Here is a 23,917-nt window from a genome sequence, read left to right on the forward strand (position 1 = left end):
AAGATGAAGACCATTGGTAATTTACACAATGTTCATGTTTCACAATGACAAATTACCATTACAATTTATTTTCAAACAACACATGTAGTATACATACAAACAAAACAGAAACAACTGACTATTTAGGGATTTAGTTTTTTTTCCACCTGTCCCACCACAGAGGCACGGACTGCTGACTTCAAAATCTTCTATTAGCGTTTTGCACTATTAATGTGATATTACAAAAAAATGTTTTTGTAAATACACAACTATCTTCAAATGGATCACTATTTTCGTAATTATATTAATAGAATCCATGAAGATCTGAAGCTCTGTGAACCTTGATCACTGCTCTCCCAACTCACTGAAAGTGCTTTGCTAAATGTCAACTTTATCTCTGCTGTTTTGGCTGTCTTCTCCCCGAGCTGCTTGTTAAGAAAAAGTGTTTGGAAGGCTGCATAGGCCACATATTTGCCACAGAGGCCACAGATTTGCCACAGACGCCACATAGTTGCCAAAGAGGCCACTGATGTGCCACAGAGCAGAGGCAGAGCAGAGGCTCAAAGAAAACCTCATGCATCAAATTAAAAAATATATTTAAAAAAACGTTTTTAAGGCAGCTGACCTGTCGTACACACAACGGCCGTTTCTGGGAGAACTTAAAAATAGTCCGACTTGCCACTGAATTGCTGGGGGGGGGGGGGTATCTCATCTTTTTTCAAGGTGTAACCTTTATTATTGTTCGGTCTGAAACGACGCGCCCAGTGATGACGGATGGTGTAGCAATTTTGTTGTCCGGGTGGAAATCGGGAGAAATTCGGGAGAAAAGTCGGTCCGGGAGATTCTCGGGAGGGGCTTTGAAATTCGGGAGTCTCCCGGAAAAATCGGGAGGGTTGACATGTCTGATTGCCACTAACTTGCCTTTGTCTGCCACTGGTTGCCACTGCCTGCCACGAGTTGCCACTCACTTGCTCTCCCATTTCGAAAGCGTTCGACCGACAGCACGTGATTGCGGGGGGCGGGGTTAGGGCGGAGTTAGGGGCGGGGTACCTACGGTTAAACTGGTAGTTTAAACTCCTACCAGGGAAGACGGGAGAGGGTGAGTGGACAACGTTTAATAGCACACAATGAAAATGTTTTCCAAATATTCAAACTCGCAGTAATTTCTAGAGAACAAGTTTAAGTTAATGCGGCAGTGCGTCAAAAAGTTACGCTCTACATAACGCTACATGCACGTTTCAGGGCTTTAAGCGCATTTTAGCTAACGTTGGTTAGCTTTGTTTAAATGCAACGTCTCTGCTTGTCTCACCACTTGCTCGCCTAGCGGTAGCTAAATTCGTTCACAAAATAAACTCAAAGTTAAATAATGGGGATGTAAACTAAATAAGTCTGTTTGATTCGTTTAGAATAAGCTAATAACGGTCCACGCGATCGAAGTTTGAGCTGGTTTGGGTGTTTGCTAGGCAGCTAACGTCGGTATTCTCAATAAATTGTCATATGGCCAACATTTAGTTTAGAACATTAAACAAGTAATTCATTGGCATGACTCTGGAATTGTCACTAAAATCACATGTTTAAGGAACCCACCCCCTCCCTTAAACTTCCTACCAACAGTCCGCCGGCCAGTGCACTTGTGAAACTTGTAAACAGCTGACAAGAAATCTGATATATTTTCTACGCATCGTTGTAACAGGTTATAATCCGAACCTGTGTCAGTAGTTGGTTTCATTGATTCTATTGGTCAAAATGGAACCTACTCTCATCCGATTGGTGTAGAGACTTTGACGTCATGGTAAAATGCGTTTATGTTCACACAGTAAATTAAACACGGTTTTAATGTGACAGTCCGAACACACGTGTGCAGTCATCTTTGTTTACCTTTTTTGCACCTCTGTGCCTTCACTGGTTCACCCGTTTTTAAAAGTCACATTGCAGTGACTTGTGCGTAATTCTTTGGGCATCCAATGCTTTACGGAGAGTGTTCACACATGGTTTCAAAATGTCTGCCAGAGCACCCTCAAGCGCTCAACCCAAACCCCCACGGAGGTAGCTGGCAGGAGCAAAACGCCAAAGAAGAGAAAGCAGAACCGTTTGTTGTGAGAAAGTGGTGCTCCTCCTGCAGAGGTTGTGTGCGAGGTTCACTGGTGTGATTTGCGTGCGTGGCATAAGTTACATATTTCGTAAGAATCGATTTACTTGAAAACACAAAGTTTAGTAATTACACGTGCGCGAGGCTGTGGTTGTGACGTTGAGGATGCTTAGCGAGAAAGGGGGGTGACGAGGTAGGTGGTAGATGTTGGCGCCTGTTTACAAACATCCGTGTTATTGAATCCTTTACCAAATGCTCTTGTTGTGCCGTCCTTAATTTGTATCATACATCGATATTAATCTGATGTTAAATACTTACCATTGGTGTCTTTTTGATGAGTCAACTCCAGTTACTATACAACACAGAACTTGCATCAATTATCCCAACTTAAATATCAATGTGTTTGTGCAGGTCCAGGTCATTAGAAGCTGGACATGGAGGTGGCAGTGAATGTGTTTCTGTCAAACCCTACACGACGGATCCCTGACGACGAGCTGCTGGCTTGGCTCAATGACACTTTACGGACGAGCTTCACCAACGTGGAGCAGTTATGCGGGGGTGAGCCACTGAATGTTTGTAATGTTGGAATGAAACTTTATCAAACCGTCATGAGTTGAGCTGTATATTTTGTAAATTCTTTAGCGTAGTCTCGTCCCCCTTCTACACGTTGTTGATCACTTTTGTGTGCTTATATGAATACCCAGGTGCAGCCTTTTGCCAGCTGATGGACTGGTTGTTTCCCAGCTCCATGGACCTCTCAAGCGTCCAATTCCTATGCAACAACATGGCGGACGCTGTCCCCAACTACAGATTACTGCATGCTGCATTTAAAAAAGTTGGAGTTATGCAAGTGAGTATTGTAACACAAGTGGTGAACAGATGACTAATTATTACAATATTTAAAATAAGCTTAAAATAACTAAAGACATGGCTCATACATTTTCCAGGGTTGGCTCATTGCCAAGATAATGCCTAATATGTTTATGTTGGCTGAGAACTTATCATTTAGTAAAAAGGTACTAAGATCTTACAAACTGTATCTCACCGTCCCACTGTTTTACTAGTATGACCTATAGCTACGGAGCCTTCCAAATGTCTTTAGCTTATTTATGTATTTAAAAAAACAATACAAATAAGTAAAAGCAAAAAAAAACAAACATATAAATTCTTCAAGACTTCTTTCCTGGATCATGACGTTATCCATCGAGGTCAAGGAAGAACCATTAAGAACCACTGCATGCCTGATTAAAACATACTTTTTCTGCTTATTGACCCGTGTGAAGCTACAGGCGGGATCTTTAAATTAAAAAAAATAAAAAGATTTGTTTACTGATTTGTTTTGATCACAAGTGTGGGACTTAAACTGACCTCTCTCCTCAAGTGCATCCCCGCTGAGGAGCTGATGAAGAAGGACACGGCAGTGGTTCTGACCTTCCTCTACTGGTTTAAGGCATTCTTTGAAAGGAACCTGCAACAGGACAGGAAGTACAATCCCCTGGAGGCTAGAGGTGGACAGAGCATGGTTCCTGCTGACTCTGGTAGGAACAGTGCGGGTCAGTGAATATATCACAAAGTTGTTATACAGGTAGTCTACATAGCAAACGTTTGGTTTGGAAATCCATGACACCTATTCAGTCACTCTTTCATAGCATTAGCGTGCACACTGGCAAGAACTTCAATGTTGCAATGTCCTCAAAACTACACTTTTCATGAATGCAGTTGAATACATAAATGTGATATCTCTTGTGCACAAAGGAAATTAAGTATGATATTTAAGGATTGTCAAGCTTTCTGTAACACTGTATGTGACCATTATGAACATTTATATAGTGGAAACCTATTTATCAATGATGAAAAAGAAATGTCTTTACTTTAACAAAAAGGTTAAAGCAGTCAATATTGCATGCTCCTTGTATTGAAAGTACTCATAACTATCCTTTCACTCCGATTTCAGGTAATCATTTCTTCGAGGACCTTGCTCAGAAACAGGAAATGATTGTGACGACGGAAGGCAACACCGCAGAAGAACCCAAAAAAGACCAACCCTCAGAAAATTGTCCAGATGTAATAGTAGTGATATCTGATGAAGATGACGATGTGATGGACTTGACAGCAGAGGAGGAAACTGAGACGAAGGAGGAAAGGGTGAAGCAAGCTGCAGTAGCAGTGAACAAAGAAAGTGACTGTAGCGATGATACTTTGTTGCGCTTCATCAGAAGATACTGCAGCGACCATAAACATCCACGCCTTAATACAAGCGGAGACTCTCAGGTTTCTGGCCCTTCAGTTCCTGCCATCTTGAGTCCAACCCACCCCATCAACATTGTTATGGCGTGCTCACGCGCGCCGTACTCCCTCTACCTGTATGTGGCCGTGGATCTGGGTGGAGGCCAGAACACGAGTGTCGTCCTGGTCGGCTACTTTGACCACAGCTCAGGGGTCAGTGTGGTAAAGCCGCTGCTCACGTTGCAGTTGAGTCTCGATGCCGTTGACCCGCAAACCGCAGCGGACACTATACATAACGCAGCCGCAGCCGACGCACGCCTTCTTATTGCGAAGCTGAAGAAATGTGGCCTCCTTCTGTCCAAAGTTGTCACGTTCTACTGTGACGCTCCACACCCCGGGGTGAGCCGGGTGTTTGTTTCCATGCTCCAGGCGTACAACCCAAAGGTAATGTCACTCTGCGGCCTCCCTGACACGGCAGAGAGAGCCTGCCGGGCCGGACTCTTTGCTTCCTTCAGTTGCGTGGTCGACCTGGTTAGAGACATCCACCATCTCTTCCACACCCACCCACCAGTCAGCGAGGATCTGAGAGGGCTGTTTTTGGAGCCGTATAACCCATCCCGTCCTGTGCAGGTTTTGTTCATCACCCACTCTGTGCAGAGGATCGCAGGCAGCTGGAGGCCTTTGGTAGACTATGTGAAGTCACTGAAGCAAGCCGTTGGCGCTGACCGCATCCGAACCCAGCTGATGGATCATAAAGTTAAACTTCGCTTCATCTTCCTCTCCCACATGTTGGAGCCCCTCCAAGCTCTCCAAAAATTGCAGGAGTGCGGCACCAGCGTGGCAGCCGAGCTCCAGCTGATGGCCACGCTGGTTCACTCCTACGCCACCAATCTCCTCCGGGCCCCTGTCGCCGAGCAGTTTTTCAGGGTGCGCGACGTGAGGGTCCTACAGGACAGGACAAAGCTGCTCCCAATACCCGAGGTGCACGCCGGGGCTCGTGCCAGAGAATTCCTTTGGGCCACCGCAATCGTAGATCTGGCAGAGCAGGAGAGGAGGGACTTCCTGAAGGACGCTGCGACTTTCTATAAAGCGGCACTCGAGTGTTTAGTGGAGAGTCTTCCTCCGCATCTTGGAGAAGTTGTACTGACTAATATCTACACGGTGCTGAAACATTCTGGAAGTATACGCGTAAGAAGATATATTTTTTTAAAACTTGTACCGAGCTAGACTTGTTTTTTGAACATGCATTAGGCTGCTTTTAAGTTAATGTTTTAATGCTTCTTTCAGGAAATCAACGTTTGTAGTTTAATATTTAAACCTTGGTGCCCCAATGCTTAATTAACTTAATCTAATACATATTGTTTTCTGTGATACCTGTTTTCCCCCCCTTTTTAGGGTAATACATTGACCAGGAATGTGCTGTCCGAGTTGGGGTTTCAGCTGGGTCTGTTCAAACTTGGGCTTTCAGAGAAACATCAGCTGGCATACGACTACTTCATATTCGCCAAGGCGGTGAAAGGGGAGCATTGCTGGCAAAAGGTAAAGTGACACCGTAATGGATTATGGCTGCCTAACTGTTTTCAAATAGCATTTGAATGTCAGGACTAAATACCTGCGTTCTGACGGTTCGGTGAATAAGAAACTCATTTTGTACTCTGGCTCATTAACAGGAAAGCACAAATCCGTTCTGTATACCTACAACAATAGAAATTTACCATACCATTCTCTGATCCTAACAAATTTGTTTTAACCCCCCCCCCACCATTATACTTTTTGGTTAATATAGATAGAAGTGCTTCAGGAGCTATTAAATGTAATTACAAGAGTGGTGTTGTCTTTCCAGATCTTGGATGCCACCAGACCACACTCGGCTCTGCGTGTTCTCTTCCTGACCGTCCTGGCCCTGCCGAGCTCTCTGCGCCGGACGCGGGTGTTTGATAAAGTGAGTGTGAGAAGCTGCATCACAAACTGAATCTTTCTTTTTAGTTCATAGTTTAGAGTTCAAACACAAAGTTTAGCACCTCCACGTGAAGTATAGAGATTTATCTTGTGTTTGCTTGCACCTTTCTCGAGGTGTTCAACAGGGCTTCTCCTCTCAGCAAGTTGATCCCTGCAGCCATTTCTCAGCCGTGCTGCTTGGCAGAAGAACCGCTCATCAGTAAACTAAGGACCTCTGTCCAGGTCATTAGTTGTGACACGAAGAACCGACAGACCTTGTCAGAGGATGGTGATAATGTTGAGGTGGCCAAACCCAGTCCCCAGCTTCTTTCCCATGGCCGCAGCCGAATGGAGGACTCTGACCACACAGACAATTCCTCTGGTAAGCCTGTCAGCCAGGTGTGCGCCGTGATAGCCGAGCACGAGCATCGTCAACAGGAACATTTTAATAATGAAAATCTAACAGCAATTCCAAACATTGTGGGCAATAATAAATAACGTGTGCTTTTTCTTATTTTTTTGTCAGATGTGGTCGATCCATCTGGAAGTCCAATGACAACAGAAAGTAAGAGAGTGGGCAGTATTGATAAAAATTGAGTTAGAAAATGAGTGATTATTGAACCAATAACTGCAGACGTCAAATCACTCGTTGTTCCTCTTCGCTGGGAGAGCACCTACTAAAGAAAAGCAACAATGGCATTCTAAGAGATAAATACTTCACAAGAGGTCCTTTTATTTTACATACGGAATATGATCATTTGTGAATCTTCAGTCGGTGGTTGTCACTGTTTTGCAGGTGAAAGCACTCCACAATCTGCATTCATCGAGGTCGTTATTGATAGTGATGATGACGACTGCGTGATTTCAACAAGCACACCACCTAACTCGGGACAATTGCTGGTAAATTCATATGGTCATTTGCCAATTTGAATAATTTAACATTTATTTCAGAGCAAATGGCTTACTTCATACATATTGTATATGTAATATATATATGGATGTTTTTTCAGTTATGCCACCATGGTTACATCTGCTAATGTTTAAAATGACACTATAGCAGGTGGTAGCAAGTACCTTTGGTCACTTTGTAACTTGTCCATGTTGGTGGAATCAAACAGATGTTTCTTTAAAAAGTTTAATAAAAAATCTGTTTTCTTTAACTTTGTTGTTGTGTGTTATACAGGGTGTGATTGGGGAGCTGGTCTGGGGTCAAGTGGATGGTTTCTCTTCCTGGCCAGCCGTCATCATATCCTGCAGCGAAGGGGAGCAACTCCCAGACACCAGGATGGTGGAGTGGTACGGGCAAAACATGTCCTGTCAGGTGAGTCTCATGTGAGAGTTGACTTCAGTAATTAATAGTGTACATAAATGCTTCTTATTCGTAGTGATAGTAAAGTATGGTTTTGTTATTTTAACCTGTGGATCCCTGTTGTTCCAGACTAGCTGCATTAACTGACAATATAATTTAAAAATGCCAATGAGAAACGCCTGAGGCACAGTTGAAAACACAATGGGAATGACCGATCTCTCAATTGACAGCTTATTAAAATTATGAAATGATGGATGTGCAGGTGTTTGGGTATATTTGACAAACATATCATTATAAAAACAATTTAATGACTAACAATATGTAGATATTATTCTTATTTTCTTTTCCATTCTCTGCTGGGAATTCTTGGCTCTGATTGTAGGTCAGTTTAAAAGCCCTGAAACCATTTGCTGCCTTCGCCCAGCACTTTTGTTCCAATTCCTTCGCCATCCTCATCACCTACCGAGAGGCCCTCTTCACGTCTCTGCAGGTTTGAGTGTTTTTCTGCATACTTATAATATACATGATAAATATAAAAAGGGATTTTACAGAAAGAGTGGGTGTTGTGATGGCTTGTGATGAATACATTTTCCCGTTTACACATTTATATCCGTAACTTACCAGGAGGCCGCTGTACGTTGTAAGAAGGATTTTTCTAAATGGGTTGGGAAACGAGATGAGCTGCTGAAACACATGCTGGACTGGGCTTTAGGAGGATTTCAACCAACAGGGCCAGACGGACTCGAACCAGCAACTGTCCCAAACGGTACGAACACCTGCTTTCTGGCCGCGTCTGTGTCAAAGGTCACCTCAAGCCTACTCTGTCACGGTTTAAGCCAGGGCCTGGCGTCAACGTTAGGCCGTAACATTGTCCCAGTGGAGAGACAAGCTTGTGTGAGGTGATCAGTGTGAAGTTTCCAGTGGAGGCCACAATCCTTTCCCGCTAAGATACAACATCATTATATCTATTTACACACTTTTGGTCACATGTCTGATTGTCTTTTGTCCAGGTGTTACTCAGAGGGGCAAAAGAGCAAAACCTCTCAGCTCCTCCAGCCCAAGTAGCAGAACCAGCAACACTATCAAGACTAAGCCAAAAGAAAAGTCTTTCTCCGCAAGCAAACTGAAGCGCAACTCCAAGGAGAAGTTGTCTCCAGGGAGTGGAGGTGAAAGTGAATCGGAGGAAGAATTTGATTCTGCAGAAAAAAGCACTAAAAGAGTGCCTGCAGGGGGGGAGGGGGAGAGAGATGACTGTGGAGGACAATGGGAGAAGGGGAAAGGAAAGGGGAAGGGAGGGAAGACTCAGAAGAAGAAAAGCAGTCCATTTGATGGATTTGATGATGACATGTCACCAGATTTTTTGCCCTACAAGAAGAGGACCATCAACAAATCTCACAATAAGGTCAACCAAGCGACCAGCGTTTACACCCAGCCGGACCAGGAACTCAGAGGTACCAAAAAATCAATCGACGTGCATCAGAGACCCAACACGCTGAACTCCGAACCAAGCTTGGGCAACTGGTTGGATTTTATTGCTAACAAAAGAAAAATGTTTAATCTAAGTCCATTCGTAAATAACACCTCCTATATTAAGTGCAGCTCAAAGTACATCAGAGTAGTAGTTATTTATTTATTTCCTTGCAGAGGATGTCATCCGTACAATCATGAAGAAGGAGCTGGACATCGAAGGTGAGTTTTAGAAGTTGTATTGTGCAACAAGATTGGCTAAAAATAATTATAAATTATAATTATTCCTCAATGCTACAAGGAATTCTGTTCTTATATCATGCTGGTTTGCCAGAATTCTTAAAAAAAAAAAAAGTTTAATATTTTTCTGTGTTTGTTTGTTCTTGGCAGACTTCTGTTTGTGTTGTGGAACTAAAGACACAGAGATATTCCACCCTCTGTTTAAAGGCAGCCTCTGCTCCATGTGTAAAGTAAGTGACCTTCAGTTTGAGTAAGTGTTGTTCTTCAGAGTTGCTTATTAATTATTTATTTCATCCAAAACCTAATTGTTGGGTTCATCGATTTTAAAAATATAATGGAAGCAATAACAATGTATTTCCTCTTGTGGTATCTGTCTGTTGAACTTTCCTTAATCCTTGGCTGTGGTGTCTTTTTTTGTCCCTATAGGATAACTTAAAAGAAACTCTGTATTGCTTTGATGATGATGGATATCAATCGTATTGTACCATCTGCTGCTATGGCATGGAGGTCCTTCTCTGTGGCAATGATAGCTGCGGCAGGTTGTGCATCTTTTCCTCCACGATTCACTCATCTTGAGAGCTCATTTTTTCCCCTTTATTTTTGTTAAAACGTTATTTTCTACTCCCATACTCATTCACATTTGCAGAACTTATTGCACAGACTGTCTGAACATCCTTGTCGGTCCCGGGACGTTTGATTCATTGAAGGCTGTGGACCCGTGGATCTGCTACCTGTGTCAGCCTCATCAGCCCCACGGCGCTCTGATTCCCAGAGAGGACTGGAGCATTCGTGTCCAGGAGTTTTTCGCCAACACCAGTGCCATGGAGTTTGTGAGTGATCGACACTTTCTCTCCATCTTCTCAATGGGTTGGGTCCAAACACTCTGAGAGATTCAACCCGTCAGCTCAGGGAAGGATGCTCTGTGTGGGAGGATCTCAGCAGGTGGATGTTCTCTGTGATGGTGCACCAAGACTCTGATTAGAAAAGGCTCAAAGTTAAATTTGGCTCGTGGCCCCAGCAGTAGATCATAAATCTGGTTTCATAAATTGCTCTCAAAGTGCACGCGATTGATGCATAATTAGAAAATGTACAACTTTTTGGCGGGGTTGAATTCCAGATAATTATTTAAAAAATATGAATAAATGGTTTTGCATTAGGCTTTGTAAAAAATTCAGATCATTTTTTGCTAAACTTCAGTGATCCCAAACTGCCAAATTTACCCCAAACCATTAAATTACTATAATATTATACATTGCAAAGTATCTTGTGCATAACTAATATTTAAAATAACAAAGTAAGAAGCACCAAAACTAAAGAAACTATATTAAGGAGTTGCAATAAATATCAATGATCTAAATATTTTTAACCGCAAATTTAAGTCTATGAAATTCCTTTTCCTCTTAACATACATACATACATACATTTTTTCAGGAATCATACAAACACATTGTTGATATTTCTTCTTTTACCTCAAAGGAGCCTCACCGTGTTTACCCGTCCATCCCGGCAAACCTGCGCAGACCAGTCCGAGTTCTCTCTCTGTTTGATGGCATAGCAACTGGTTAGTACTTATTTGACCTGAAGGGAGATCGCCAGGAGGTTACCTGAAAATTAAACACTGAATTTACATTCAAATTTACAACACTCTGACATGCCCAGTGAGTATACACAGCCGGGCCACTTTATCCAATAATGATTTGGCCCCATTTTTTCCTCCTGATACGTTCCCGTTGTCCATTACACGCTTACAGCATGTGTATATATGTGTCTTGTATATTATTTAAAGGCTACTTGGTGCTGAAGGAACTCGGTTTCAAAGTAGAGGCATACGTTGCCTCAGAGATCTGTGAAGATTCGCTTGCCGTGGCAACCATCAACCACGATGGGAAGATCAACCATGTTGGTGACGCCCGCTTCATCACCCACGAACACGTATGTTCTCTTTTTGTATGTTCACGATATCACACGCAGTTGGACATTTTTATGTTAATCCTCCTTCCCGTCATCCCCTCTGAAACTTTTATTTATTTATTTGATAATCTTTTTTTGTTGATTTGAGTCATTTATAACCACTGAAGGAACAGGTGGCCTAATATTGAACTAATCCAGCTCCTTGCTCCTCTCCTATAATCTAGATCAATGAGTGGGGTCCATTTGATTTGCTGATCGGGGGCTCCCCCTGTAACGACCTCTCTATAGTCAACCCATTGAGAAAAGGCGTGTATGGTGCGTAACTTTGTTGTTTAAATGTCATTTTTAAATGCATTGATCGTCACAAAATAAGAATTGAAAGGTCAAACTGTCAGTGCAACTTCAACATATCTCTTGAACTGTATTTTAGTCAAAGTGGGCATTTTAGGATTCGTTTGTTATTATTGAAGAAAAAAACATTAAAAGGTAATCATTAGAATATTTTTTATTGTTGATTTCTAGTTTATCGTCATGACTTTGACCTTTGCATTACCTGTTTCTTTTTTCTCTTGTATTTTTGTAAATTATGTATTCAATCTTCATTTATACTAAAGAAAATCTCGTTAAAATGTCACTTAAATCATAGAAAAGGGAAAACCAAAAGAACAACAAAGACATGCAATGCAACTGCAATAATGCAATATCATTATAAAAACTGAAATAACAAATCCAATTCCCTTGATGTTAAAAATTACCACCGACCTATGAAACTAATTAACTCTGAGGATATTAATAATTTCATTTTTATGCAGATGCTGTATATTATTATGACCTTCTTTCTCTCAGCTGTAATTCCCTTCTCTTTCCAACAGAGGGCACTGGCAGGCTCTTCTTTGAATACTACAGGATCCTTCAGCTTCTGAAGCCCAAAGAGGAAGACCCGCGGCCGTTCTTCTGGCTGTTTGAGAACGTAGTCTTCATGAACACACACGACAAAGTCAACATCTGCCGCTTCCTCGAGGTTCGCCCCGTCCAGTTGTGTTTGTTGTCGGATGGATCCTTTCATTTCTGAAGCGCTCTCCTCCTCTTTCCTTCCCCATTATCTACCGAAACCGCTTCACTCTTTCTTTCCTTAGCTATTGCCCAGCAGTTTCTCGCTATTTAACCTGTTTTGCAGTTGTGAGAAAGACTGTTACTGGTGTCTGATTCTTTGACAGTGCAACCCTGTGCTGGTGAATGCAGTCAACGTCAGCCCTGCTCACAGAGCCCGTTGCTTCTGGGGAAACATTCCGGGGATGAGCAGGTGAGACTTGGGAAATGGGTCCAATAAACTAATGGTTTCCATGGTAGCAGTAGTGGTGCACACTTGCTTTTCTATACGGTCGTCTCCTTTTTTTATATCCATATTTTCTTGTTTCTTAATCCTGTTGACTTACATTTTTGTTTAAGGTAGAAAATAAGGTTTTGTGCTTACTTCCCTTCAGGCCCATTACAGCATCCCAGAACGACAAGCTGAATCTCCAGGACTGTTTAGAGATTGGTAGAAAAGCCAGGGTCAGTGAACTTGGAAATTACATTTTATTCAATTATCTACACTTATACGATTTTAAGTACTTAATGTGTTTTTTATTTTTAGGACTGATGTTCATTCAAGGTTGTCATCAGTCACTTTATGGTATTTTTGTTGCAGGTCTCTAAGGTGAGGACAATCACCACCAATCCAAACTCTCTGAAGCAGGGAAAAGGTGTCTATTCCTTGCTGCCTGTCCTCCAGAATGGCAAAGAGGACAACCTCTGGATCACGGAGCTAGAAAGGTAGGTGTGATAACAGTCATGTTAAAGAGGCTGTGTCTGTGTGTAGAGTAGGTTAGTAGGATGGTCAGATTCCCTGTGACCATTCTACTGACCAGCATTGAAAAACTCGGTGACCACCAGCAGTGGTTATTGCTACTGAACTCTCGGTCAATTCCTCTTTATTTGAGTTCAATGTCCTCTATGAACGTCTGCTACCAGCTCCTAACTTGCTGTACTGGAACTAGCGAAGAGTAACCTAATCCACACTATGGAGGAGCTAAAGGATATAAACTAAAAAAAACCACTTTGGGTTTTGCTGAAGTTAAATAATTTGTCAACTGGATGATGACAGCTTCGCCCAGTGGAGTCATGTGTAGGTTTAACAACCTACGGCTCCAGCCAACTTGAACGGTGTGACCTTCCCCTTTCTTTTTCACCAGGATTTTTGGGTTCCCCAAACATTATACTGATGTGAGAAACATGAACCGGCAGCAGAGGCAGAAGGTGCTGGGGAAGGCCTGGAGCGTGCCGGTCATCCGTCACCTGTTTGCTCCCCTGAAAGACTATTTTGCCTGCGAGGAGCTTCCTCCTTTGACCACCTCCAACTCCAGCCCCTCTCCATCCTCCCCTGAATCCCCTGAACTGGAGCAGCTGAGATAGGGTGGAGTTTGGCAATGTTTTGTATGGTTTGTATGTTCTTTAAGAAGCCGGTGGAGCACCAATGAACTATGCAGTCTCTCTACTTTGAGCTCACAGACAGGCTTTTGTTTTTCCCTGTCACACGGACGAAAGGCCTAAACACTTTAGTCTCTTGCATCTGGTCACACATGCGGTTTGTGTGGACAGCCAACCGTCACTTTGGCAACCAACCCTGCAGGAGATGCAGCTTCAGCTCCTGTATCAACTCCGTTCCTTTTCCTACCGAATCTTTCCACCTACTGAAGATGGAAGATGCTGCCAATCATCCCTCTTTTCAAAGGCTAAAAGAGCCCAGTGGCTCACTGATCTTATATTATTTCCTTTTTTTACACTTGTCTCTGGTGTGTCTGTGCGGGGAGAAGGTTGATCACGGTCAGTAATGGTGCTGTCTCTTGAGGAAATATTGTCGTGATCGTAAATGTAATTGTTTCACATATGGCATGAACCCCTGAGCTTTTTACGTATTTTTTAAAACAAATGAGAAATAATGTTAAACGTGAGATTTTTTCTGTCATAAGCTCAATATTTCATTTATGAATTCATTCTAATTTGGGAAGCGAATCATGTTGAACTGAAAACTGCTCATCTTTACTGTCAGATTGGAATGTTTGCTGTTTACAAAGCAGAACTGTGCATAAATCTGTCAGTTTTAATTTCTATTGTATGAGATATGTATCCATCGTCAGTGCATTATGTACAGTCAAAGGCCATTGGCATGTTATCTATGCTTTCTTTGAAGCCACAGGACTCCAAAACAGATTTCTTGTATTAGGTAGTTGCTGGTCGTTACTGGTCATTTCCGTGATCATTGTTTGTTTGCTTAATTTTAGAATTTTAAAGAGTTAGTTTAGGATTTACAAAGGTCAAACAGTATAATTATGGCTTTGAAAAGAGTATAGATGGTCATAACCGCTATAGTTTCCAGTCTAATGAGCTGTTGGACATCGAGGTAAAGTGGGGAAAATATTCTGATGACAACGAACCCTGAAACTAATGTTGATGTACAAATGTATTGATTTTTATCCATTCGAATGCATAAAAGCAAATTGTTGACGTTGACTTTTATTGGTTGGTTCTGTCAGGGGTGTGTGTGGCTGTTTATATGTGTGTTTGTGTGCATGTGCACGTGCACTGGCACTTTTACACCAACAAAACTGATGGACATAAGAGCCAAAGTTGGTCATTCTGTGTTTTTATTCCTATGGTCTAGTTGACAAATTGTCAAGCAACTTTTTGGTTTTTAAAAAGTAGTGTTGTCTTGTCTTTATCGGGGAAACCTGAAATTAAAAAAAGGGATTTAATCTATCATATCCACAGTCAATAAAATAAATAAGGAGACTAACAGTGTTATAAATGAATAAAGTACCAAATTCTGTCTCAGATTTTCATTTAGATTGATTCATAGAATATTACATTATACAGTAGCATAATGTAATACATCCAGAGAGGTCGAGAAAAAAAATGTGATACAAATGTTCACTCAAGTCAAACCAACAAAGGGAGAAGTGTTTTATTAAAGTGGGGGACTTTCCATCTATTTAATATCTTGGCCGTCATAAATTCCACCGATATTCTTGCAGCCATTTATGTAGATTTATTTATTTATATTATTTATAAGTGTGTATCCATTCACATAATGTAGATCTACAATATCACATCTATGCAGCTCCAGTCCAACATACAGGCTGCATCAATGGGTCAGAGCCTTTTCCTTGGTGCAGGCAATATAACGTTACCTATTTAATATTTGTATGTTGAAATTGATATGTGTGTAAACCGCCTGCATTGCAAATAATAATTGCATGTTATTTTTCTATTTAAGCAGTGATTTAACGAAACTCATTTTATTATTTATTTATAACTTAAGTACAACATTTATTCAAAACGTATGTTTAATGTGAACACCTCTGTAACAAAACGTCACGTTTAGGCGTTACCCGTTCTGATTACGTCATTCCGTCGTGACGTTGACAAATTGCTTCTTCCGCTGCCGGTACCGAGAACGTGAGCTGCCAAGAAGAAGAAAAAAGCAGAAGTAGCTCTAACGCCGAGACAATTACAGTCAACGTCAGACTTTGTGACACAGAGTTACACCCGCTAAAAAGAATAACGTCATCGTGTCCTAGATCTGTGAAAGCCAATCCACTCCAGGTAGGTTCATCTGCGCCGAAACACGATGTCATTTCGCGATATTAGCCGGCATGTGAATCGGCGGCTGGTTTTCGGTCACTTTAGCTCTGTTAGCAAAGATGCTAGCTTGTGACTAACAGGGACGTAACCGTTTGACCAACGGCCATACCAGCTAGGGCGCGGCGTCCAGTCTATACAGCTCCTTTCTGTGGCTCTCAGGCGAAGCGATGACGAAGCCGACTCTTTCGAGCTCACCTACTGGGAATTCGCCGCATTATTGCTGCCCAGCGCTAGCTTAAGCTAGCGGGGCTGCCTAGTGGTTTCGGGGCGGGGGGAAGCGTCTCAATGTCCCACTCACAATAGCCAGTGATAGAGTTTCCCCGGTGTCTAAAACCTAACTAAATTGTGGCTACATTTGATTCACTAATTTAAATAATGTTTGAGTCGATGGTCTTTGTGGTCAGTTAGAAAATAATAGTCCACCAGTCTGTAGGTTAGCCGCATAGCTAAGCTAGCTAACGTTTTGTAGGGAGCTACGTTGAGTTATCTGGTCAGTTGGCTAACAACCGCAACCGTTAGCTCACGAGTGTCTCAGTGAGGCCCTGTTCCGTTGAACTAACGGTCACTTACTATTAGCTGGAATGCAAGGAGTGGTGGGAGCTGTGTTAGCTTTTTTTGGGAGCTTTTTTTAATCATTAGTTAGAGTGCAGTTCTGCATTCTTACTGTAATGTTTGATGAGGCTTATCAATAAATAGCTTCTTAGTTTGAATAACAAATATTCTGTCTCTCAACCCCTCCACCCAATACCATCATTTCCAAATAAAAGCTGCAATGATTATGTGTAGTTTAACCATGAAGCTTCGGATAAAGGTGTTTTGTTGAATATTTTTTGCTCTTTCAAATAGTACTACAACCTCTACTAATATTTCTAGTATTTCAACTATATTGCATTATTACTAAAATGACTTTTACTACTACTAATATAACTAGTACTACTAGTATTCCAACCCCCATGGAGGGAATTCTTACTGGAAAGTTTGATGAGGCCCATCAATTAATACTTTAGTTTTCTTAGCTTAGGGCAGCTGTGGGTGAGTGGGGAGCGCGGCGGTCCTCTAATCAGAGGGTTGGTGGTTTTAACCTGCATGTCAATGTGTCCTTGGGCAAGACACTTAACCCCAGCATTGCTCCTCGAGCTGTGACTACAGCGTGTGAATGTTAGTGACTGATGGGCAGGTGCCACTGTGTACGGTAGGTCCTGTCATCAGTGTATTCATGGGTGAGTGATGTCATGTAGTGTTAAAGCGCTCTGAGTGGTCATAAAACAAAAGAAGCGCTGTACAAGTCCATTTACCAAGCTAATTTAGTTTGAATGAAAGACATTCTGTCTCCCAAACCCCCCCTCACCCAATTCCATTATTTCAAAATAAAAGCCTCATGATTACCTGTACCTCAACCATAGGCACACCACAATTGCTTTCAAATACTAGTACAACTAGTACTTACTTCTTCTACTGCTAGTTCCACAATTACAACTATAACTAGTACTAAACCTTATATTACTACAAAAAATGTATTTTTTTAAATCAAAGCTTTTCCTATTTCTATTTCAGCAATGTTTAAATTAATTTCAGCTTGTTTCATTTCTGTACTCTCTGCATTCCAACGCATTTTCAGCAGGAAATGCATTTTCTAGTTGAAATATACAACTGTAATTTACCTAATGTAACGTTAGTACATTTAAATATGCGTCATCCTTTGTCCACGATCTTAATTCGGTGGTATTCAAAGGTGAATAAAAATTATTAATTAAATTTAATACTGTTACAGGGAATTGTCTTTCACCAGAAAAGCATTTGCATGAAATATACCAAAAGTATCAGTCTTAGTACTCTTTATACAGAGTGGCCCCTTCCAGAATCAATGACATATTACTGGACTATAACTATTTAAATTTGAGCTAATTTGAATTACATAACACATGTTGCCAGGAAGATCAATTGGTCGATTAAAAGAATCCGTCACACTATTTTGATATAAGTTGCTTAAATGCCAGGAAAAATATGTTTACAAACATACATTTTTGCTGCTTCCCATCTTCTGTTACTGTACTAAATAATTCAATATTATAAGACTTCTATTCCTATTTTGCTTTGAGAAATTGTGAATGGCATTATGTTATACAATGTAATTTTGTTTTGGTAGCCCTAAGTAAGCCAGAAGCAGCGAACAATAAGCATTATACAGCATTAAGATACACAAAAGGCAGAATGAGTGAAACTTGTGCTAATGGCTGGGTTGCAGCTGCAGTGGTGTTTGTATGCGTCTGAACCTTTTCCCCGATGGCAGGGAGACAAACCGCCTGTGACCTCGGTGGGTTGGGTCCTTGCTGACGTGGCTAGCCTTCTTTCGTAGGCGGCTACCGTGTCCAGAGTCAGGAGCTTGGTCCCCTATGATCCAATGGGCTGTTTTGACTACTAGCTTTGATCACCAGCTTTGTGCGGTTTTATTTGGATCTGTCCACTTGTTCTGCCCTCCCTAACCAGTCTGACTGCCAAATCAGTTTTAATGTACGTTTGTCTCACTCTGGTTTCCCCCTCTCTGTCAGCAGGTGACCGACAATGGCTGTGAACGTGTACTCCACCTCAGTGACCAGCGACAATTTAAGCCGTCATGACATGTTGGTCTGGATCAATGACTCTCTACAAATGAATCTCACCAAGATAGAAATGTTGTGCTCAGGTAAGCAACGTATTTCTTAGTCTTTTATTATGGGAGTCACGGATCATTTTTAGGCTACCCTTGTCTTGAAAATTCTGCGCATTTTACTAAATAGTGGATTCAGTTAAATTGTGAGTTGACTTTGTTTATCATTTTTATTTGTCAAGGTACTGCTTATTGCCAGTTCATGGACATGCTGTTTCCCAACTCCTTGCCTCTGAAGAAAGTTAAATTTGGTGCTAAGCTGGAGCATGAATATATCCACAACTACAAGCTTCTGCAGGTTTCCTTCAAAAAGATGGGAGTGGACAAAGTAAGTCACATCACACACATACTCGTGAGGACTTTGGGGCAAAAAGAGAATACTTTTACAACAGGATCCTGTGTTTCCCCAACCAATATATTGCCAATTCTAATTCAAGGTTAAAATAAAACACAGGATGGATACCTACCTTTATCCTAAGTTTCCCCTGTGTCGCTGTCAAATTGTATCAGGTAGACGGAAAAACGGCTTGTAAAGAATGGCAAAGACATTAGATGTTTATTTTTTAAACTCCCCCTGTAATAACTGGTATTAAGAATAAGAACCTGAGCTGATATAAAAAATAATAATCCGAGCAGTTTCATTAGTGGTCTCGTTCTGGTATGAAACCTCCTCTCCCACCCGGCTGAGCTGCCTCTGCTGATCTCGTCATGAGTCACATTGTTTTCCCTGAGGTTTTTACGGGTCTGTCACTCTTTGTATGCTATTTGCGCTGTGTTTGTATGTGTACATTTTCATCTCTCGAAAGAAACAAAACAACTGATGGGCGGGACCAAAAAATGTAAACACTGTATCCAGTGTTTCCCCCTAGGTTTAATCATATTTCTGTTGAACATTGTTCCGCGGCTGCCCAGTGTGAAGACATGCATGTTTCTGTATGTTTACCGAAAATTCAATTTCTTTTCTTCCATTTTTACTCTTCCCAATCAGGATATAAAGTGTAATGACCTTTAATATCTCTGAGAACACATCTGGACGCTTCATAATGTCTCGATATTGCCAACAAAGAATGAAAAGGGAAGGGCAGATTCATCCTAGTCATCATTTGTTTTCAGACTGAACATGCTGCCTCTCGCAGGACTATTGACAAAGCTGCAATAATGAATTCATGTTTAGACTTCCTTTCTCCCTGCTCAAGTCGTCGTTGGAGATCTGTGCTGTTTTGATAGACTGGACAGAGTTGACTCATGGATCAGTGGAACATTAAGAGCTCATCGGTGTATTCATATCTGTTCAGGGTTCTAATCCCTGGTGTTGTGGCTGCTTTGTGAACTTTGCCTGTGTGCTTTGTGCATCGTCTCATGAGTAACTGGGTTTACTTCTGTTTCTATTTGTTTATTGGGGTCTCTTGTTCACATAGGCTTTTCTTGTTTCTTTTTCTTGTCTAGTTGTGTATTATTTTGTTCGAGAAGTTGGTTTCCTTCCAACTGAGTTTTGCAGTGACTGATGTGCAGCTGTTAAAAAAAATAAAGTAGCAACAGTTAAGTTATTAACTACTTAATTATCCTTAGTTTCTTCTGTCAGTATGAGTCACAGGAGTTCTTTTTATTTTTATTTTTTTATCTGTAGTAGAATCCTAGATGATTCAACAGTATTATGTGTTGACCTAACTTGTCCACATTACCAAAGAATCAAGACATAATCCTAAACTACTTTTACTATTGAAATATGAAGTATTGCCTGATTTATATTGTAACTATTCAGCTTGTTAGAATGGAAGGGGAAACACTGAATTCTGAATCAGCATCGTCTTTAGAAATGAGGCAGTCTCTCCATTTAGCTGTTAAATCTTTAGCTTGAAACACCTGCCCAAACATCCTGGTCCTGATTCTCTTTCTGCTTCTAGATCATTCCAGTAGACAAACTGGTGAAGGGGAAGTTCCAGGACAACTTTGAGTTTGTCCAGTGGTTTAAGAAGTTCTTCGATGCAAACTACGATGGAAAGGAGTACGACCCGGTTGAGGCGAGGCAGGGCCAGGATGCCATGCCCATACCCAACAATGCCACGTCAGCTCTGACCAAAACCCCCAAAAAGGCTCTCAGTTCAGGTCAGCACTCTGGTTGGTCTCATGTTTCACACAGTTTGAAATTAAATGGAGTAATATTGGTAAGGTTTATGTTTTTCTCTTGTTGATATTCTTTTTGTTGTTGCCTCTTCAGCTCCTCAGAGGCCACCTGTTGCCAAAGTTGCGCCTAAGTTGGCTCTTGTCAGTGCAAGGAAGCCAAAAATGGGAGGAAGCGACGAGGAGAGGGCGGAGCTCATGAATGAGGTCGGTACTACAGCATAGAGGGGGAAAAAAATCCCTGGTCTGTACAATTACTATTGAAAACTGCAATGTTTTACTTCTACAAGAAGTGTGAATACACTTCAATTGGCACCTCATAAGTAGAAACAATGTTCTGCCCTTTTTCCCCCCCACAGGTGGAGATCCTAAAATCTACGATTCAGGACATGGAGAAGGAGAGAGATTTTTATTTTGGTAAACTGCGGAACATCGAGCTGATCTGCCAGGAGAAGGAAGGAGAGGGCGACCCCACGCTGCAGAAAATCATCGACATTCTCTACGCCACAGACGTGAGTGGTCATCTGTTAATTTAACTTATGTTGTCCATCCTTTAGACTCTTTAGACCTCATTTAGAAGTTTATGGGTATCACAGGTAATTGAAATACTTGACAAACTACAGTCTTCTATGTTAATTGTGGATCAAGTGTTTAGTAGAGAAAAGTCTTCTGCATGAACCAGAGCACTTGGCACTGAAGGCCACAGGCAGGAGGTATAACAGTGTGTTCTAAAATATCACATTCTTGTACTTCTATCTTCAGAAATAAAACATATTCAATACATGCAAGTTCAACTCCAGATTAAATGCCGTTTCCTCCACTGTTAACAGCTGATGCTGTTACATTTCTGCAGAAGTATGGCATGCAGTTTATTTTCAGAGCTACTATGTCATGTTCTGACTAAGTTGTGTGCTGCTGCATGTGCCTGTGCCTTTCCATGTCATTTTGGACAGTGTGTTCTAACGCTGCATTTCTCCAGCTGTATATATTTATTGTTATGAGGAAATACAGAAACCCTTTGAAATGTATCCTCTTCGATGACCTCGTTAAATAAAGAGGCTGAACGAGGAAGAACTTCTAACGTTTAATATTTTTTCACATATTAAGTCATTTTTAAATACATATATTTTTCTTTTTGAGAGTATAGATTACAATTTAGAATATTTCTTTATCTTTACCCACATCCCTCTTTCTTTCTTTCTAGGAGGGTTTTGTGATACCGGATGCTGAAGAGCAAGAGGAGTTTTAATCAAAAGCGCAAGCAACTTTTCACTTCCTCTGGTAGACAAACCCACCTTGAGATTTTCCTTAAGACAGCCCCCCAACACCTGATATCTCCTGAACCCTCCTGGACTTCTACCCTTCAGCTGGTGTACAGCTCAGCCCCTTTTTGCTCTCCCTGGGAAACATCCTTTTACCAATAATGAAGAGGGTCACAGCCTCTTCTATAAGCCTGTCTTCTATAAGCCCCCCCCCCCCCCCCACACACACACACACACCTGTAATCCCATCCTTCCCAGAACCAGATGGTGCAGTACATATCTGTTTTTTGTAATGGACTTGAGTGTGAAAAACACGATTATGTTCTCGGTCCGTCTGTGTGGGTGTGTGTGTATACTTTTGTGTTTGTGTGTGTGTGTGTGTGTGTGTGTGTGTGTGGTTGTGTGTGTTTAAAAATCAATTTGAAACAACCTCCTCCAAGGGCCCGGCTATGAGAACACCAATCTTTTCCCAAAGTTTTTTCTCACTCCCCCAAACAAAGATTGTTTGTCTGGATCGATGGCGCTGCAGCCATTTGTGCCTCGCCTGTCGACACAGTTTGATTCGTCCAGAGGTAGAAACATTCTGTTTTGCAAGCTAGTCCCAATTTTAATCACGCTAATTCAATTCAAGCCTGCAGGCTTTCAGATGTGTAAATGAAGTGGTGGGCCGCGCTGTGAAGGGCTGGGGTTTATCGTGAGACAAGGCGACAGTAGGGTCTTTACTTGGCCTTTTCTTCTACCAAGGATGCATCCTGATTTTCAAAAGAGCTTTTTGTAAATGTGTGCTACAGTTTTTTAACATTTGTCCCCCTCGCTGTTTCTTTTCTGTTTTCTGTCTGATATTTTTGAACACGTTTTTGGGCAAATGTCAGTCGTTCTCTGGACCTTATTCGTAGGTTTTCCATGCTCAATCTTCACTCTGTTGGAAAGATTAGACTTCGGATCGGATGTAGAGAAGTGTTGCTGTTTTTGTAGCCGATCACTTTTCTTTTTTTTTGCTTCCACTTCCCGCAGGCGTCTGTTCCAACACTGTGCTTTAAGTTTCAAGCTTCTTAAATGTGCAATTCTTAACTCCAGGAAAGTGGCTTTCTCCTTGTGTGGATGTGTGATCGCAGCGTTTCAAACAATATCCTGATGTTTAGTAAAACAAACAACAAAATCAAAAAGTTTAACAGTGATTGTTTTGAATGTTTTGCCTCTTTGGAGAGTGTGTTGTAAGTCCATGCACTGATGTATTTTGGTCTTTTCTTTTTTTTTTGAACACCGGTGGCCCTTAGGAATAATTGCTGATCCCGAGCAGCCACATTACAAATACTATGAGCTGTGACTGGCTGATCTGTGTGTGTTCACCATAGTAACCATCGCTGAGTGAGTGCAGTGACAAAACTTCTGCTCACTAATGTTAGATGTTGTTTGTTTCAAAGTAGTTAAAGAAATATGCGATCAATGAGTTGCCACGTTGAAGAATATTCCTTTCATGGGAAGCGAGACCGGTGTCTGATGCCTCTTTTCCACTCCCCCAAACGACCAATTTTAATACTTGTATTGTGGATCTGGTTTAAAAACTGCTTTTTTTTTTTTTTTTTTGGTCCCCCCCCCCCCACACTGTATATTTGTACCTAACTTGAAACAACACAGTAATGTTGATTCCACAGAAACTGTTAACGGTAAAGGTGTCCTTATTGGAATTTACAACATTATTAATGGCCTTCTAGACATTTTTCATAGTTTTTGTATTTTACATTAATGTAAGTCTGCTGTGTTGACAAATGTTTGTAATGTTAGTGATTTTAATGTTCTAAAAATAAACAACGTTGGAGGTATTTTGGACAACAGCTGAGATGTGTAGGGGTATAGCAGGCCCCTTGGAACAAAAAAAATATATTCTTGCATCGTTCGACTTTAACTCAAGGATTTCTGTAAAATTTGTTTTTCTTGCCACGAGTTACAGCAAAAAATTGTTCAACACAATCGAAGGGTGCCTAAAGTTTTTTTTTTAATGTGTTTTCTGGTAATAGCCTTTAGTAAAACCACGTCAAAACAAA

At 41.4% G+C, this 23,917-nt stretch overlaps 2 protein-coding genes across 5 annotated transcripts; both read left to right on the forward strand.

Annotated features, from left to right (window-relative positions):
- The first annotated feature begins 1,747 nt into the window (after positions 1 to 1,747).
- Positions 1,748 to 15,026, forward strand: LOC119223424 (uncharacterized). 2 transcript variants are annotated; one of them, XM_037480736.2, is made up of 26 exons: positions 1,748 to 2,261; positions 2,480 to 2,626; positions 2,773 to 2,918; positions 3,450 to 3,621; positions 4,023 to 5,482; positions 5,690 to 5,833; positions 6,138 to 6,236; positions 6,368 to 6,614; positions 6,759 to 6,797; positions 7,029 to 7,132; positions 7,416 to 7,553; positions 7,924 to 8,031; positions 8,166 to 8,307; positions 8,552 to 8,992; positions 9,186 to 9,230; positions 9,399 to 9,478; positions 9,675 to 9,787; positions 9,895 to 10,078; positions 10,725 to 10,809; positions 11,035 to 11,180; positions 11,384 to 11,474; positions 12,032 to 12,180; positions 12,377 to 12,462; positions 12,644 to 12,713; positions 12,850 to 12,974; positions 13,394 to 15,026. In XM_037480736.2, exons 2-26 carry the CDS (start codon positions 2,503 to 2,505, stop codon positions 13,611 to 13,613), a joined length of 4,758 nt encoding a protein of 1,585 aa, XP_037336633.2. In that variant the 5' UTR covers positions 1,748 to 2,261; positions 2,480 to 2,502; the 3' UTR covers positions 13,614 to 15,026. The 2 variants fall into 2 exon arrangements, with proteins under 2 accessions (XP_037336633.2, XP_037336636.2); XM_037480739.2 differs by having other exon boundaries at positions 1,749 to 2,261; positions 3,450 to 3,606.
- Positions 15,027 to 15,607: 581 nt separating this feature from the next.
- Positions 15,608 to 23,695, forward strand: mapre1b (microtubule-associated protein, RP/EB family, member 1b). 3 transcript variants are annotated; one of them, XM_037479597.2, is made up of 7 exons: positions 15,608 to 15,803; positions 18,392 to 18,525; positions 18,672 to 18,817; positions 20,394 to 20,607; positions 20,708 to 20,817; positions 20,970 to 21,122; positions 21,815 to 23,695. In XM_037479597.2, the coding sequence occupies exons 2-7, from the start codon at positions 18,405 to 18,407 to the stop codon at positions 21,857 to 21,859; spliced, it is 789 nt and encodes a 262-aa protein (XP_037335494.1). In that variant the 5' UTR covers positions 15,608 to 15,803; positions 18,392 to 18,404; the 3' UTR covers positions 21,860 to 23,695. The 3 variants fall into 3 exon arrangements, with proteins under 3 accessions (XP_037335494.1, XP_037335495.1, XP_037335496.1); XM_037479598.2 differs by having other exon boundaries at positions 18,395 to 18,525; XM_037479599.2 differs by having other exon boundaries at positions 15,609 to 15,803; positions 20,394 to 20,595.
- Positions 23,696 to 23,917: the final 222 nt, after the last annotated feature.

The sequence above is a fragment of the Pungitius pungitius genome, chromosome 1 (genome assembly GCF_949316345.1).
Source record: "Pungitius pungitius chromosome 1, fPunPun2.1, whole genome shotgun sequence".
Classification (NCBI taxonomy): Eukaryota; Metazoa; Chordata; class Actinopteri; order Perciformes; family Gasterosteidae; genus Pungitius; species Pungitius pungitius.

Excerpts from the sequence above, each read along its gene's own strand:
- LOC119223424 (XM_037480736.2), top strand. The coding sequence starts at position 2,503 with ATGGAGGTGGCAGTGAATGTGTTTCTGTCAAACCCTACACGACGGATC. Across the intron at positions 3,622-4,022 it reads CTCTGGTAGGAACAGTGCGG|GTAATCATTTCTTCGAGGAC; the intron begins GTCAGTGAATAT and ends CTCCGATTTCAG. Across the intron at positions 7,133-7,415 it reads CTAACTCGGGACAATTGCTG|GGTGTGATTGGGGAGCTGGT; the intron begins GTAAATTCATAT and ends TGTGTTATACAG.
- mapre1b (XM_037479597.2), top strand. The coding sequence starts at position 18,405 with ATGGCTGTGAACGTGTACTCCACCTCAGTGACCAGCGACAATTTAAGC. Across the intron at positions 20,818-20,969 it reads GGGCGGAGCTCATGAATGAG|GTGGAGATCCTAAAATCTAC; the intron begins GTCGGTACTACA and ends TCCCCCCCACAG. Across the intron at positions 21,123-21,814 it reads ACATTCTCTACGCCACAGAC|GAGGGTTTTGTGATACCGGA; the intron begins GTGAGTGGTCAT and ends CTTTCTTTCTAG.